The sequence below is a fragment of the Stylophora pistillata genome, chromosome 9 (genome assembly GCF_964205215.1).
Source record: "Stylophora pistillata chromosome 9, jaStyPist1.2, whole genome shotgun sequence".
Classification (NCBI taxonomy): domain Eukaryota; kingdom Metazoa; phylum Cnidaria; class Anthozoa; order Scleractinia; family Pocilloporidae; genus Stylophora; species Stylophora pistillata.
Window position 1 is genome coordinate 21526091 of NC_142527.1, and position 15252 is coordinate 21541342.

Consider the following 15252-nt stretch of genomic DNA (forward strand, 5'->3'; position numbering starts at 1 on the left):
CGTTCCCCATTAAAGTAGAAGAACATGTCCACAAAAGAAGGATTTTGTTGGTCTTTTAAGATTTTGCAGCAACAAAACAAGCAGTGTTTGATACGGCCCATCTTAGTTACCATTTTATCTCCAGCTCCCTTCGGCAGCTTTGTGTCACCAGTCTTAGCATGATTTGTGATAATCCTGTTTCTGATGGCACGATTTCGAGAAGTTACAAACAACAATCGCACTTTATGAACGCGTGGCAAATAACCCATTTTTGGAGTTATCTGAGAACAGGATGATCCAAAAAGCGTAGCACATGTTATACAATTAGAAAGAATCAGCGCTGTAATGCGAAAGAGAAACATAACTAAGCAAAAAAAAAAACAAACAAAAAAAGAGGGAAAACAACAGACACAGAAGCTAACAAATGACTTAAATTCCTTCTTGATTCTCCTTTAAAGAAGAAAAACAGGCCCATAAAGACATCTTTTTATCGTTTTTTCAACACAATGCTATGCAGCAAGAAGCAAGCAGTTCTTAATACGGCCCATTATGGCTACCCTTTTACCTTGAGTTCCCTTCAGGAGTTTTGCGCCATCAGTGTTAACATGTTCCACAGTAATCCTTTTTCTAATGGAATAGTTCCGAGAAATTGCAGACGACGATCACACCTAAAGTCGGGTGGCTTATAATCCTTTTCCAAGAGTTCAGTTCTTTTTTTTAATAACAGGATAATCCAACAAGCATAACACACCTCACGCAATTAGAAAGTGTCAGCGTTCTTATGCAAGAGAGAAACAAAACTAAGCAAAAAAAAAAAAAAAATAGAGGAAAGAACAAAAAGGTAGCTAACATTGAAATATTATTTAAAAAAAAAACAAAAACAAAAACTTTCTCTGATCTCCGTTAGAGAAAAAATCCTGTCCACAAAAAGGGTGAGGAGGTGACCATTGCGCGTTGTTTATCCAACCTTATTAATTAATTTTTGGTAATCCCTCAAAAGAGCAGCTTTGTCCAATTTACGTTTAGCCTCGTTTCTAGCAGATATATCAGGTAACTGTCAGCATCATTTAAGCATGTTCCGACTATTTCTGTTCGCATTCCGTTCTGAAAGCTTGGGATCAGAGGAGCTTTCAGCTAGGTTGCAACTCATACGTGCTGCCACAGAATGACCTTAAAGAAGTTTTTCGGGCTTTTTGCTTTCCTGGTGATTTCTGGCCAGCTGTGTCTTTCAAGCGGTAAGTGTCTCATCAATTCTGCAGCTGGTTTGATTTGATATTTCTACATCATTTAGATAAACTTCAGTCTCGTTGTTAAGTTTGTTGACTATGCTTTTGTTTAATTTCACGGGTTAAGGTGTAGAGTAGATAAAAGAATATAGTAACATTTTCCTATATCTTCTTTTCATCCAACTCTCAATTTTCAATTTTTCGAGCTGGTTTACAAGGTGGTCGAATGCAAAAAGACTTGGCAAAGTTACAAATCTGGAACAACGCCCAATGGGCGTGAAGCGGCTCTGGAGAAGAACAGACCTGTGCAAATTTCGTCGATTTTAACTCCTCAGCTACAAAATAGTCGAGGCAGAGAATTCTAATAGCTTTATTCTTATGCCTCGATTGTTCATTTTACCGTTAATAGTTACGTAATCTTTCATCTTGAGGCCTCAAAGTCACCCGTAAATCCACCTTTTCAACATTAATGAGTCTTTGCGTGTGAAGATCAATTTGCTAAAGGCTATATAGATGCAAAATTTGTGCTTGAACGAAGCACTTTTCCTTGCATACGTCCTCTTAAAACTAAGGTAAAATTCGCCTTAAGTCATCGATAATAGCTAACTCCACTTAGATTTCAACATTTTTGTTGTCTTATGTTGGGAATTGATATTGACAACCTTTTCTGATATTCCTTTTACAAGATGTTTTTCAAGCAGGAAAGGTCAACATAACTGATACCTCCAAGAATAATCATGGTTGCCAGTCCATCTCCTTCAAAACGCAGTTCCAGGGCTCAGGTGACGTGAAAGTCTTTGTTTCTCTAAGCCATGGTAACAAGCATATAAAAATCCACGATCCAGCAGCTCTATGGGTAAAATCGATCTCTACATCAGGATTTAAGGCTTGCGTTCGTGAGGCAGGCAATGGTTCGGCAGGTATGTCTGTTATCAACTGGCTCGCATTCCAAGGGTCCCATCAAGGAATCAAGTCTGGCATCGTGGACTTCGACGAATGGACTACAAGGACACAGTGCAAACGAGTATCGATCATTGATAACCAAAGTAATGTAAGTCTCATTCGTAATCTGTTTACTGTGCAACTGAATTAGAACTTTAACATGTCTCTCTAGAATATTCCAAAACGGTTTGGCTGCCGATTTACTTTTGATTGACGCATTCAAAAAAAAAAAGTTTTCTTTAAATGAATGCGAACTCCAAAAGCTAAACTTACTTCTGATGTCTCTTGATTTTCATTTGATCCTTATGGAGATTCATCTTTTTGCCCCAGCGACTGAAAACGAGATTTTTAAAGCTGAATTTTTTGTTTCTAAATCTCTAATTTATATCCCTCTCATTCAATTACAGGGTTTTAAGAACAAGCCACAATTGTTTATTTCTGTTCAGCATAAGCACACAGACAGGCCGTATGACTCCATGAATCTTTGGCTGGAAGGTGTCAATAAAAAGGAGTTTTACGTCTGTATGAGAGAATTCATGGCGTTTGATGGCATTCATTCGGACCTCAAAGTGGTACGCTGATTTTAAAGTTTTGCGATAATTGGGCAGTATTTCACCGCTGAGATTGAAATGATCTTCGTATGCGACGGAATCCAAATATCGATAATTTTTTTTTCACTTTTCTAAAAACTGATATATTCATTTGGTTTCACCAGCATTGGTTTGCATATGACGCGCTACCTTCCAACTGGAACTTCACTGAAGAAGGAAAGATTCATTTTGCCGGAGATGGGGCACCATTGCGAAAAAATCACTTTGCTTTTTGCCAGGTAGAAAGTTTTTAGAATGACTCTGTTTTGATTTGTAGTTGCTGCTGTTGTTGTTCTTTTTTTTGTTTGCTGTTGTTGATCATAGCCAAGTTGATATGAAGAGTTTAGTTTAATTAAACTTTTCAAACACGCTGAGGTTAAGAGAGCTCTTTACATATCTATTTTTAATGAACAGGTCTATTGCTGAAAGTTTTAAGTCTTGAATTTTGTGCATCAAAACAGGATTTTAAGTTTGAAAACCCATTTTACAAGCCGCCTACAGTCTTGATATCTGGAAGTCACGAGAACACCACAAGCACATCGTGGGGCAACTCAGAAGGTCGCTGTAACAACGCTTTAAGCATTTGGATAGAGGTAACATATTCCCATGAGATAATTTTTTAATATTGCTTTCTAATACATTAGTTGGTTTGTTTCTTTGTTCTGTTTTGGGTTTGTTTTTGCGCTTTTAGTGCCCTATCGTCCATATTTTTAGAATGTTGTTGTTGCAGAAGAGAAAGCACGTATATTGTTAAAACAACCGGGGGCTGCAATAACAGACATTGAAGACTAAGGAATTGATTAAAGCAGATATTATTTTTCACGCCATAATTTCTGCAAAAGGCCTTTAGAATTACCTCTCAAGTTAATAATTCAGATTTCAGTCGTATTTGGGGCACACGGGGCCCCTACAATCTGTTTGTGTAGCCGACCGTTGTTTTATAGTGAATGTACCAGATTTACCGTTTGCCTCACCTAGAGTGATATATTGCTGACTATGTACATAAATCATTGATAAATAAACGTTGAATTACTTTACCTGTGGTGCATAGTCGTCCTTTTTGCCTCAAAAATGCTTTTTTGAGCGATTTTGAATAAGTCTGATTTCGTCGTTAATGTAATGTATTAAAGAAAGACAAGGGTGGAAGCCTTGTTTTGAAAGGGTTCAAGCGCCCGAGCGATTTTGACCCCGAAAATCGCATCGCTCTGCTTTCAAACTTCGCAGCATTAAGGTCAAAAGATGCACGATTCTCCTCGTACCTTCCAATCGAAAATCCATGTAAACGGACCGGAGCTAGCCCTCGAAGAAAATCAAAATCCCACAGTATTTTAGTGTCTGGGATGCGTAGCAAGATTCTCATGTGCCAGCCAGGAACCGTCACGTTGATTGCCCTTTTCTGATTGGACGACGTGAAACGATGACCCATTCAAAATATCTAAATAGGGTGGGGAACTATTGGCGTTTAGTGACCCTTCAACTGTTTACCCACCAGACTCGGGTCGTCTGTCTTAACGCTCACCGGAAGCAACTTACATTTTCGCCCATTGTTCGCAACCCCTTCATCAATTTGTACTGGTAAGCGCCGGAAGAAAATACGAGTCACTGTTTCTTTCATTTCATCTGAAAGAGGCCGAGCCAGGCTTTTGATGAAAGCATAGGAAATATCGCTGCACTTTCCCATGCGCACTTCTCGCAGACAGGCGACGAATAGCTGGGCCTTGTCACTGTTTTCGGCGTCATCTTTACGGGTAGACAAAGCGGTCAGAAATTACAGTGTTTGTATGGGAATCCCATGGCAAATAACTTTCCCAAAATCGATTTTTACGCAATTTATGAATTGCAACGTTAAAACACTGAACAGAAGATTGTATTCACCTAGTTCGGAAGAATGTAGGTTAGATAGAAGACGCTCAATTAATTTTTCTAATTTTTCATACATTTGTCTGTAAAGTTTCTCCGCGCCGCCCCTTCTACCCAGCGAAAATTTCGGTCTGTGCATTCAAAGTCTTTTAACCGATCAGCCGGGATTGGAATTTGAATAAAACATTCAATTTGAATAAAACATGGGAAATGTTACTAACAAGTGGTAGCCTGAAAGTTCCACCAGCTCCTCTCGCTATTGTGGAGCGTAAAACCAAGCTCAAGCTGCTTGGTGTTACATTTGAGTATGACCCTGTGAAGTGGGACTCACATATTGATCACGTGCTTGGTAAGGCCAGCAGTCGTATGTATATTTTAAGAGTTTATAGATTTTATGGCTACCTTAAAGAGCAATTAGATCTGCTCTTCCAAAGCCTAATTATTTCAGTCTTCACATACGCTATCGAGGTGTGGGGTTGCTGTTATTATGATAAATATCTTAAGAGAATAGACAAACTGTTTGCTAGGGCTTTTAAGTCTGGATATTGCTTGAAGAAATATAGTATTTGTGAAATTTTAGCCACCAGAGATAGCAAACTATGGATCAAGATCACTTCAAATATCACTGCACTTGATGATCTTTTACCGTCGAGACGTACTAGGCAATTACGCAGCACGGGCTATGATTATATATTACCCAGACTTCGTACTTCACGTTTTAAAATCCACTTTTGTAAATAGATGTCTTTTTAGCATTGTCTGCCATTAATAGTTAGTTGTATTTTCTATCTTAATCGGTTTTATATTTCATTCTTTGTAAATAATGACACAGTTGATGCATTATTGCTTTTAATAAAGACCATTATTATTATCATTATGAATATTTGAATACTAAATAATCTGTTTCCCTGTTCATACATTGGCGGACGCCAACAATGGGCGAAAATGTAAGTTGCTTCCGGTGAGCGTTAAGACAGACGACCCGAGTCTGGTGGGTAAACAGTTGAAGGGTCACTAAACGCCAATGGTTCCCCACCCTCGTTAGATATTTTGAATAGGTCATCGTTTAACGTCGTCCAATCAGGAAAGGGCAATCAACGTAACGGTTCCTGGCTGGCACATGAGAATCTTGCTACGCATCCCAGACGCTAAAATACTGTGGGATTTTGATTTTCTTCGAGGGCTAGCTCCGGTCCGTTTACATGGATTTTCGATTGGAAGGTACGACGAGAATTGTGCATCTTTTGACCTTAATGCTGCGAAGTTTGAAAGCGGAGCGATGCGATTTTCGGGGTCAAAATCGCTCGGGCGCTTGAACCCTTTCAAACAAGGCTTCCACCATTGTCTTTCTTTAATGTATTACATTAACGACGAAATCAGACTTATTCAAAATCGCTCAAAACAAAACATTTTTGAGGCAAAAGAACGACTATGCACCACCGGTAAAGTAATTCAACGTTTATTTATCAATGATTTATGTACATAGTCAGCAATATATCACTCTAGGTGAGGCAAACGGTAAATCTGGTACATTCACTATAAAACAACGGTCGGCTAATCAAACAGATTGTATGGGCCCCCTGTGGTTGGGGTGGGGCTGACATTACTTTAAATTTAAAGTAATGACCTGTTTTGTTCCTTGACCAAATGTGTTCCGATTTGTTTTTGCAGGAAGTTAGTCGGTCCGCGTTTAAGGTTTGTGTTAAGGACAGCCAGGGACTGAGCAAGACTCATGACCCAGTAACTGTACATTATGCAATCATTGGAGGTGGGCAATAGACAGATAGTTTAGATGTCTCTCTACCACTAGTAAGGCATGTCTGAAACTACTACTGATTCCAAATCATCAGCTGGCATGAACTACTTTCGTTAAACCACCTTAACTAATACGCCACTTACCCAACAGGAGTTGAAAAGTGGCTAACGTTTGTTTCCGTAGTTTTAAACACCAATTCTTGGCTTTGAATTTTTTCTCAGCAAGTTTTGTTCGTTTTATTTTCAGACATGTGAGAATACCTTAGCAACGCTACAGCTCTGAAAACACCCTTGATTTTCGCTTTTTTTCCTCCCTAAGTTTGTTTTGTATCTATCTGTATATATAATTGAAATCAATCTTTGTTAAGAGGTGCTCTCTTTACCGTATTTACAGATTCTTTTAAGACCTTGCAGAAAATAAGTGAATCTTGATATGCTGACGTCAAGTCAATTAAAACAGAAAGAGGTCTTCGAATTTGTTTGCTTGTTGTTTGTTGTGAGTTTTTTTTTTCTTTTCGACTTCAAGAAGAATTAAGTGTATTTCTTTAAGATGCAGTATTGATAGCGCAATTTAAGAAAAAGTTATCACAACTTGTTGAGGGAACTTATACAATAAACTTAGTCGCTCAATGTTACGGAAAGCGAGAAAAATTTAGCCAGTCAGAAGCGACGCTTTCTCATGTAGACCCCACCCTTACCTCGAGACACTATAAGCACTGCTCATTTGCTGGTTATATTTAATACTATTCCAAAGACCTTGATCCGTGCATCAACGTTACGTGCGATTACTATGCTGTCTGCAAGGCATTCGACACATTTGACGCCCGTTGTGTGTGCGAAGAAAACTGCCCTTCATATGAGGAACAAGTGTGTTCATCTAACTCGACTACGTTCAAAAACAAGTGCATGTTTGAGCTGGAAGTATGCAGACTAAAAAGTAACCACACTCTGTATCATCCTGGAAGTTGCACGGGTAAGAAGTGGAGATATTTTCTGTCAGCTATTATTGCACGTTTGCGTGTCTAGAGAAACAAGAGCGTTTCATGTTGCGCAAAGGCACACAATGAAGCTCATTAGCAAATCATGAATACCACTGCTTAATCCATGAAAAGACTGAAACACGAGGATACGCCACTGTAACGATATAGATTAACTGGCACCTGAAATATCTATGGAAAACATTTGTCTAAGTTTAGCGGTTTAACTCAGGCTCAAGTCATAAGGATAGGTTACGCGCTTGTGCTACCAATTATGACTGCAGGTGATTTTCGAGACAAATGAAGATATATTACAGGGTTATATCGTTAGCACTGACAAGATGAAAGTGTATGCAGTTTCCTGTTTTAGAAATGGTACCATCAGATACTAATAGCGTAACAAAGCAAACTTTATTAAAAGAAAATGAACACCCTTCACAGCACAAGGCTGAAAGCAGAAACTGTTTCAATCTTGCTTTAGGTTTTCCGGTTCAGAGAGGACGAGTTGAGCTGAAGAGAGATGTTTCCTGGGCTGAAACAGCTTGCGAGTTGGTAACCTTCCCGCCATTCTCGTTCTATCCTGACAAGGCAGTGCATGTGCAGATCACTACCAATCACTGGAATTCCACCAGGAGGAACTTCGTACACGAAGCCACCGTCTCGTGGGTGGAAAATGTCAATTACCAGAATTTCAGGGTTGGTTATTCTTTAATGACTTTAAAGAAATTATGCAATATGTTACCTAGATTTGATTCGAGATTTGTGTGGTAGCCAGGAAAGAAACAACTAACTGTTTAATGGGAACGGTCATTTTAGCTTTATACTCGTACTGCTGTATATCAACAAACAATGCTCTAAATCCAACAAAGTTTCCTTAATGCATAATATTTTAGTCTTAAAAGTATTCCTTTCTGAGTCCTTTTTTCAGTTTCTTGTACATTACGGGAAAAAGTCGTTACCTAGCATTTACTTGACTTGAAGTTAGATTACCCTCGGTTTGAAAGCAAAGTTAATTTCATCGTGACAAAAGACGCTTTTTTAAAGGACCCTATGCTCACTAGGATTTATTTTTGTCTTGAAGGTTTGTGCGACAGCTGCGGGAAGAAATGACCGTGGCACAAAAGAATTTGCGACTGTCGACTGGATGGCTTACCAAGGTGCTCCAAATGGAGGTGTGACAGGAAATACACGTATTCCAGAATGGTGGACAGGAACGAAATGCATAAGAATTAGTCTGCCAAGGGTGAGTGTTCCCCTATGTTCACTGAAATTATGAATAGATCACGAGGCTGCCCTCTGTGTTCTTCTCTACAATTTTGGATGGAAGGTTTGCTGATGAGTTTTTCTCTTTTCAACAAAGATTATGAAGGCAGTTGCACCTCCTCAAACAAAATTTTAGCAACATGGGATGTAGTTTTAAATGGTTTCCTTCTCCCTCATCGCCAACTGACTAACAACTACGAATTCTCTACAATTAAAGGATAAATTTTCTACTACACCAACTATTCTGGCGACAGCAGATCACGTAACGTCAGCTTACAAGCATGACGCCGCCAGTCTGTGGATAGAAAATCCCACCAGTTCTACCTTTTACATTTGCCTCCGAGAGTTACAAAATTACGATGGTCTTCATGAGGACATCCTCGTGGTATGTACCAACTCATTGTGAGTGGACAGCTCGAGTAGTGTTTGTCTCCAGAAGTTCCAAGTCTTCTAGCTTAACTACATATGTGCTTTTTTTTTTCGCATTTAGGTGTTTGTTTGTTAGTTTTTGTCTGGTTTGTTCTGCTTTGTTTTGTTTGTTTGATATATCATTTTTTGTTCGTTGTTTTTTATTTGTTTTTCCTCATTTCTCGGCGGAATTAATTTACTTGATATGGTAGTTACACATTCACACAAGAAAAGTAATCAATATAACTATTGCTACAACAGAATATCCTTATCCAAAATCAAGAAAGACATACGACATTCCAAAAAGGAACATCTGTTCAATTTTTCAATTAAGGACGATCTTGGTCGGATTTTTTTGGCCAAAAATTTTGGGATACCTTTCGTTAATTGAGAAAAACGAAGTGTTTGTTTGCATTGTACATTCCGACAGAAATTGTCCATTTTTCATGGTTTATGGTAGACAAACTTTATTTATATCGATTTTTTTAAATTTATCTTTCGAGAACTGGATGGCTTTTGAAGAAATTCACCGTCCGCTTTTCGCTGAAAGTAGAAAAATCTACTTTCCTAACAACAGCCCTGTTTCTGCAAACCACAATGGTGCGTTCTGCAAGGTAGGCTGCACATAAGTATCTGCGTTGAATACAAATGAAATAAACCTTATAAATGTTTCGACGAGAACTGAGGAGTGTTGTACATATCTCAGCTTCTACTTTGATCGTTTCTTAGTTAGTCTGATTATTCAATCAATTTTCTCTTATTTTTTTATCCTTACATTTTAAATCGTTATGAATCATGAACAATTTTTCCACCTAACTCATCAAATCAGCGAAATAGAATAAACGATTTCAATGCAGCCTTTATGGCTGATCAGTCTTTTTGTTAACAATCGCATTTGCTGATATTATTCTTGTTTGAATTCCTGGCTACGCCGGATTTGATACCTATGTCTACTTTTCCTTACAGGACATGCAGTTAGCAAAGTCCTATGACAAGGAGCCTACGATAATAATCACTGCGAATCACAATTCAGGAGGAAATAATCTTGAGTCAAAGTACTTATCTGTTACTGTATGGATAGAGGTACTCTTCAATGTTTTCTTATTTCCAATTAGTTATTTACTAATGCATCTAATGCATTCAGGAGATCCATTTAGTCAGCTCAACCGTGACTGTGACGTCTTATGCATAGCTTTTGTTCTGGAAATTTTAATACTCGCGCCAGCCTAGGAATTTCCTTCTTATTGATTAACTTCTTCTTTGCAGCACATCAACACAACAGAATTCCGTATTTGTCTCAAGGAGTTGTTCGCTGACCAGCATGACCCTGTTACCGTGTCTTACGTAGTTCTAGCGGGTAAGTGAAACTTCGAATGAACAAAGTTATCATTTATGATTGCCTTTTCAAAGTTTTCCATTTAACATAATTATTAGCAGACTGTTGAAAGGAATATATTATATTTCTGATGTTCTTTTGGCATAGACGTGTGCAAACCAGGCTGGTCTTACTTTTCCGGCTTTTGCTACTCCACAAGTCAGTCGTGCAAAAACTGGACTGAGGCCCAGAAAACCTGCCAGATATACAACTCCAGCCTCATCACCGTAAAAAATCAAGAGGAAAATGTATATATACAGCACCGTCTGAATGGAGACAAGGGATGGATTGGATTCAATGACAGAGAGACCGAGGGCACATTTGTTTGGGCTGGTAACCAATCAAGCAACTTCACCTACTGGGCTCCACATCAACCTAACGATTTCAAATTGAACGAAGACTGCGTGCACACCTTGGGAGTTAGACATAAATTTACATGGAATGACGTAAAATGCAGGAGCTGCCATAATTACACATGTTCTGATGGTAACTACAGCTTTTAGTTTTTGATTTGAAAAGCCAAACCCTTATAATCATAAAAGGTTGCTACCTGAAAAGAATTACACGTACTTAGTGCATCTGGAATGACTGGAGTTTAGAGTCAATAACCTTGCCCCTTCCCATTTCCCCCTCGTTCCTCCTACTCTTTCTCAGTCCGGCTATGACTTGTCAATTTAAGCGGATTATGATTGTTGGATTGTTTGCTAATTCATTTCTTGTTTATCGTTGTCTCTGTCTTTGCTGTGGTTGTTTCCTTATTTGATTGTTTTTCATTTTATTGTAAGACCTTGATGAATGCAAAGGAAATAATCATGACTGTAGCGAGAATGGGATTTGTACAAATACACAAGGATCATACATCTGCCACTGTGTCAGTGGGTATAGCGGTGATGGTCGAAATTGTGCAGGTAATGAATACGAAATTCACCTCTATGAGTTCACATTCAGAAACACAGTTTAGCACAGCGTCTAGGCTATACTGATGGTGTTGTGTTTTACATCCATTGCCACCGAGCATATTTCATTATTTCAAACTTATCTATTGAAAAAGAGAAGAAAAAATTTTAAGAAGTCATTGCTGTATAGTGAATGATTGATTTATATTAGTTAACGATTCTGATTGTAAGACTCTTGACCGTCGTGATCATTTGTCATATCATGTTTACAATAGAAAGATCTGATTCAACAAGCTCTGCGCATTCTTAGACCATATGTTAATTGTGTTTTCATTCTTGTTACAGATATAGATGAATGTTCTTCAGGTCATGGGTGTCATAGAAACGCCACGTGTCAGAACACAGTTGGATCGTATACATGTACTTGTGTTAATGGTTACACTGGAGATGGAATCAACTGCAGAGGTACATTGTGCACTGATGTTAAAAATCTTATCTGGCAGTTTCTCTTAATTTCAATCTAAAAAAAAAAAACAAAATCCATCTACTCTTCAAGTAGATAAATTCCATTCTTGTCACTTTCCCACCGAAACAATTGACATCTTCACCGCCAAATCAGTAGAGGAAACCTCGAGAAGTTGGTTTTGATTTTCATTATTTTCCATGTTCTTTAATGACCCTCAACGTTACTCCTAATCCCTCTACCCAGAAGACAGACTAGAACATAGCCTCTCCTTACAATATCCCCCCCCTTGAAACCACACCTTGATAGATGAAAATGAAGGGAATTATCACCAAGCTCTTAAATTTGAACAAATTCGTCGTGTCAGCATCTTATGAAATTTGTTAAGAACAGTATGTCGAATATGCATACTGATGTCAGGTTGGAGAAGGTGAAGAGCATTTTATGAGTTCCATGATTTCTTATGTAGTTCAAAGCCTCCTTTGTTGCGGCTTTGTTTATGTTTTTGATATCTTGGCGAAAATCCCTTAACTCAAGCATGTAGTATGGTATGGGTGGTATGTGAGTAGACCATACGATCTGTGAGGCCTACCTGGTGACTTCCCAAAAACGGCTGTTAAGACTACAGATTGACCCGTACGAACTTCTAATAGCAAATGTTTTCTGCTGATGTAGATGTCGATGAATGTACACTCAACAGTCATAACTGTGATTCCAACGCAAAATGCACCAACACTCCAGGATCATTTACGTGCCAGTGTGACCATGCGGCTCATTATTATGGAAACGGAATAACGTGTCATCCTTTCAGTAAGTCCTTAAACATCAGATAGTTTAATCAGTATCTTTTCGTGAAAAAAAAAAAAATGGTGATCGTAACCTAGTGCGTACCAGGTTCTCGCTCAACTGAGGACGAGCAAAAATGTGGGCGAGCCAACATTGGCTAAGGTAACTTGATGATTTATTTCATTTCACTTGATTTTTTACCGGCTCGTCCACTGAGTTTTTCCCTTTTTCTCACCAACATCGGGAGATGAAGCATACATACAAAGCAAGCCTCGATTTCTTCTTTGGTCGTGACGTCTACGGGAAGAGTTCTACCTCACGTTTGTTTGCCTTTTTATCTATCAGGAGGACTCGCTGACTCAAGAATTATAGGCGGAGACACCAAAAAAATGTCACAATTACATTCTTGGCTACATTCGCGCTTGCAAAGTCAGTCTAACAGTTACTGGAGTCTGTGCTATAGAGCCTCAAGACATGGATGGAGTGGGTCAACATTTCACAGCTACTGTGATAACCGTGGACCCACAGTGACGATCATTCGTGCTCATGGTTACATATTTGGCGGTTACACTGATCAGTCCTGGAGACGTAAGTTCATTGATAGCCACCGTATTTGGTAAAAAAAAAAGTGAAAACAAAATTGAAAATGACAAAAAGTTGAAAATGCTTAGTTTGTGGTATAAACGTGCGTTTAAAATCATAGTTAAACTCGGTTTACGCTGTCAGTCACGAATAATGCAATGTAGTATTAGTATAAGTAATCCACATGACTTTGAGTGCAATTCTTGTCTAAATAGACGGATGTAAATTTTGAGGACAAAAAAAATTGCACGAGGCCGTAAGGCGAATACAATTGTAGCCTGAAAAATTTACAAGTGCTGATTCATATACCTATTGATTAATAATCCCTATAAGAAAGGGAATAAAATGAAGAAGACAGAAAAATCAAAGCAAGTTAAATTTTGTTCATTCAGTTTATTAGTAGCTGAAACAGGTGTCCACTTTTGTCAAATTCAAACCTTTACAAGAATATCATTCAAGTCGTTGAACTTGTAAAGAGTCCACCTTGTGTTAAATATTTATTTGCCAGAGTGTTACAGATATATATGCACTAGAGTATTACATAAGAACTGCAATGTTCAGCCAACAGAATTGAGTAATTTTGATTTTTCATGCATATTACTCTCGTTAAGAGTCAATTGTTCCGTCGAAAAGCTCATGGGGCCCACGCTTTATATGCGCATTTGATCATATATAAATGGAATTTGCGCACTACAAATATTAAACTATTATTAAACTATTATGATTATTATATAACCGTGGATGCGACTTCCCAAAGCATGGCAGAGCTTATGTACAGCTAAGTCACGTTTAAGTCTCCTTCTTTTCTGTGTGTGCAAGCTTAAAATATCAGTTTAAATATTTTCAATCACAATGCAACAAATCTTTTTGCTCGCACGCTATTGGTCAAAACGCATCACGTGACCGTATATTCACCCACTAAAACAGGGGGATATTCGAGGATATACGCAAGTCATGGATTTTCTCCAATTTTTAAACCTTACGTCTAATAAGGAAAAATCTGCGCTTAAAATAAACGTTGTGTGTTTGCGACAGAAGAAGGAATACGTATGATGCACGATCCTCGCAGTAGAAGAAGGAATATGCATTTACTGTTCTAAACATCCCACGCGGTAAACGATAAGCTGATCGTAGACATTTTTCCCGCGCGTTGAAAAATATTAGAAGAGATCTAGAATGATAAACACAGTTGCCTCCGTTTGGCGCGAAAATATGTTCGTATATTTGTCCTTCTTATCTACCTTATGTTCTTTTTTTTCAGGGTACTACAGGTACTATTCTGGTTATTACGGACGTTACATTTCTTCATCAAAAGCCTTCATATTTTCTCTTAAAAACTATCACGGATCTGGATATTTTAAAAGGGACATTACCAATAGTTATTACGCTACATATAGCAATTACTATTATGGTCCGACCTTCGGTTCGGGACATGATATTTATGTTGCAAACTATGCAAATAGAAACTATAATTCTGGTTTCACTTGCCGCTCGTACCTCGTTCCAAACTGCAACAATTATGTGTGGACAGGAAGAAATAATTTCTGTGCCGATGAGATTGAAGTTTACCGCGAATTGACCAGTTAGTGGAGCAATCGGTAACTAATAAGGTGACATTGTTAGCAGGGGACAAATTCGTATTCACCCCCGTGTGTAGAAAAAGTATGGTGTGTCTTCCTTAGCTATATAGCGCTTTTCAAATAGAAGCATCTTAATTTTTCCTAAGAAGTAATTGATCGATGTTACCTGGTAAATTTAGGTGACGAGCTCCGAATCATTTTACTTTTGTATTTACTCTTTCAATGAAGATTTATTTGAAAGATATTACAAGCTCATACGAAAATAAAGATTTACGGTAGTATCTGGTTATGAAGCAAGATGTTTTCGACGAGTTGATTAAAACACTTTACCAAACAAAAGCTATACATCGTATAGCTGACATTCACCTAATTGGCGGGGAATTCTACCCTCGGTTCATCTTCAAAGGAAAAGACACGTATGAAAGACAAATAAGCGTGTTAGGAATAAAACACACTTTTGATTAAGAGAATAATCAAAATACAACATAAGCAACAGCATTTTGTCCTAAAATAATCTTGAATGGAGTGCAAATTTTATGAAACGTATTTCTCCCCAAAAAAAGGAAATTA

General features: G+C 38.2%; 1 protein-coding gene across 1 annotated transcript; it reads left to right on the forward strand.

Annotated features, from left to right (window-relative positions):
• Positions 1 to 1066: 1066 nt before the first annotated feature.
• LOC111344487 (uncharacterized) lies at positions 1067 to 14963 on the forward strand. Its single transcript, XM_088734217.1, has 19 exons — positions 1067 to 1214; positions 1892 to 2256; positions 2555 to 2719; positions 2863 to 2976; positions 3199 to 3330; positions 6269 to 6365; positions 7107 to 7325; positions 7811 to 8025; positions 8411 to 8572; positions 8810 to 8977; positions 9504 to 9614; positions 9967 to 10083; positions 10267 to 10357; positions 10484 to 10861; positions 11161 to 11283; positions 11617 to 11736; positions 12410 to 12544; positions 12866 to 13108; positions 14364 to 14963. The coding sequence occupies exons 1-19, from the start codon at positions 1145 to 1147 to the stop codon at positions 14687 to 14689; spliced, it is 3351 nt and encodes a 1116-aa protein (XP_088590343.1). The 5' UTR covers positions 1067 to 1144; the 3' UTR covers positions 14690 to 14963.
• Positions 14964 to 15252: the final 289 nt, after the last annotated feature.

Excerpts from the sequence above, each read along its gene's own strand:
- LOC111344487 (XM_088734217.1), top strand. The coding sequence starts at position 1,145 with ATGACCTTAAAGAAGTTTTTCGGGCTTTTTGCTTTCCTGGTGATTTCT. Across the intron at positions 11,284-11,616 it reads TGATGGTCGAAATTGTGCAG|ATATAGATGAATGTTCTTCA; the intron begins GTAATGAATACG and ends TTCTTGTTACAG. Across the intron at positions 12,545-12,865 it reads AATAACGTGTCATCCTTTCA|GAGGACTCGCTGACTCAAGA; the intron begins GTAAGTCCTTAA and ends TTTATCTATCAG.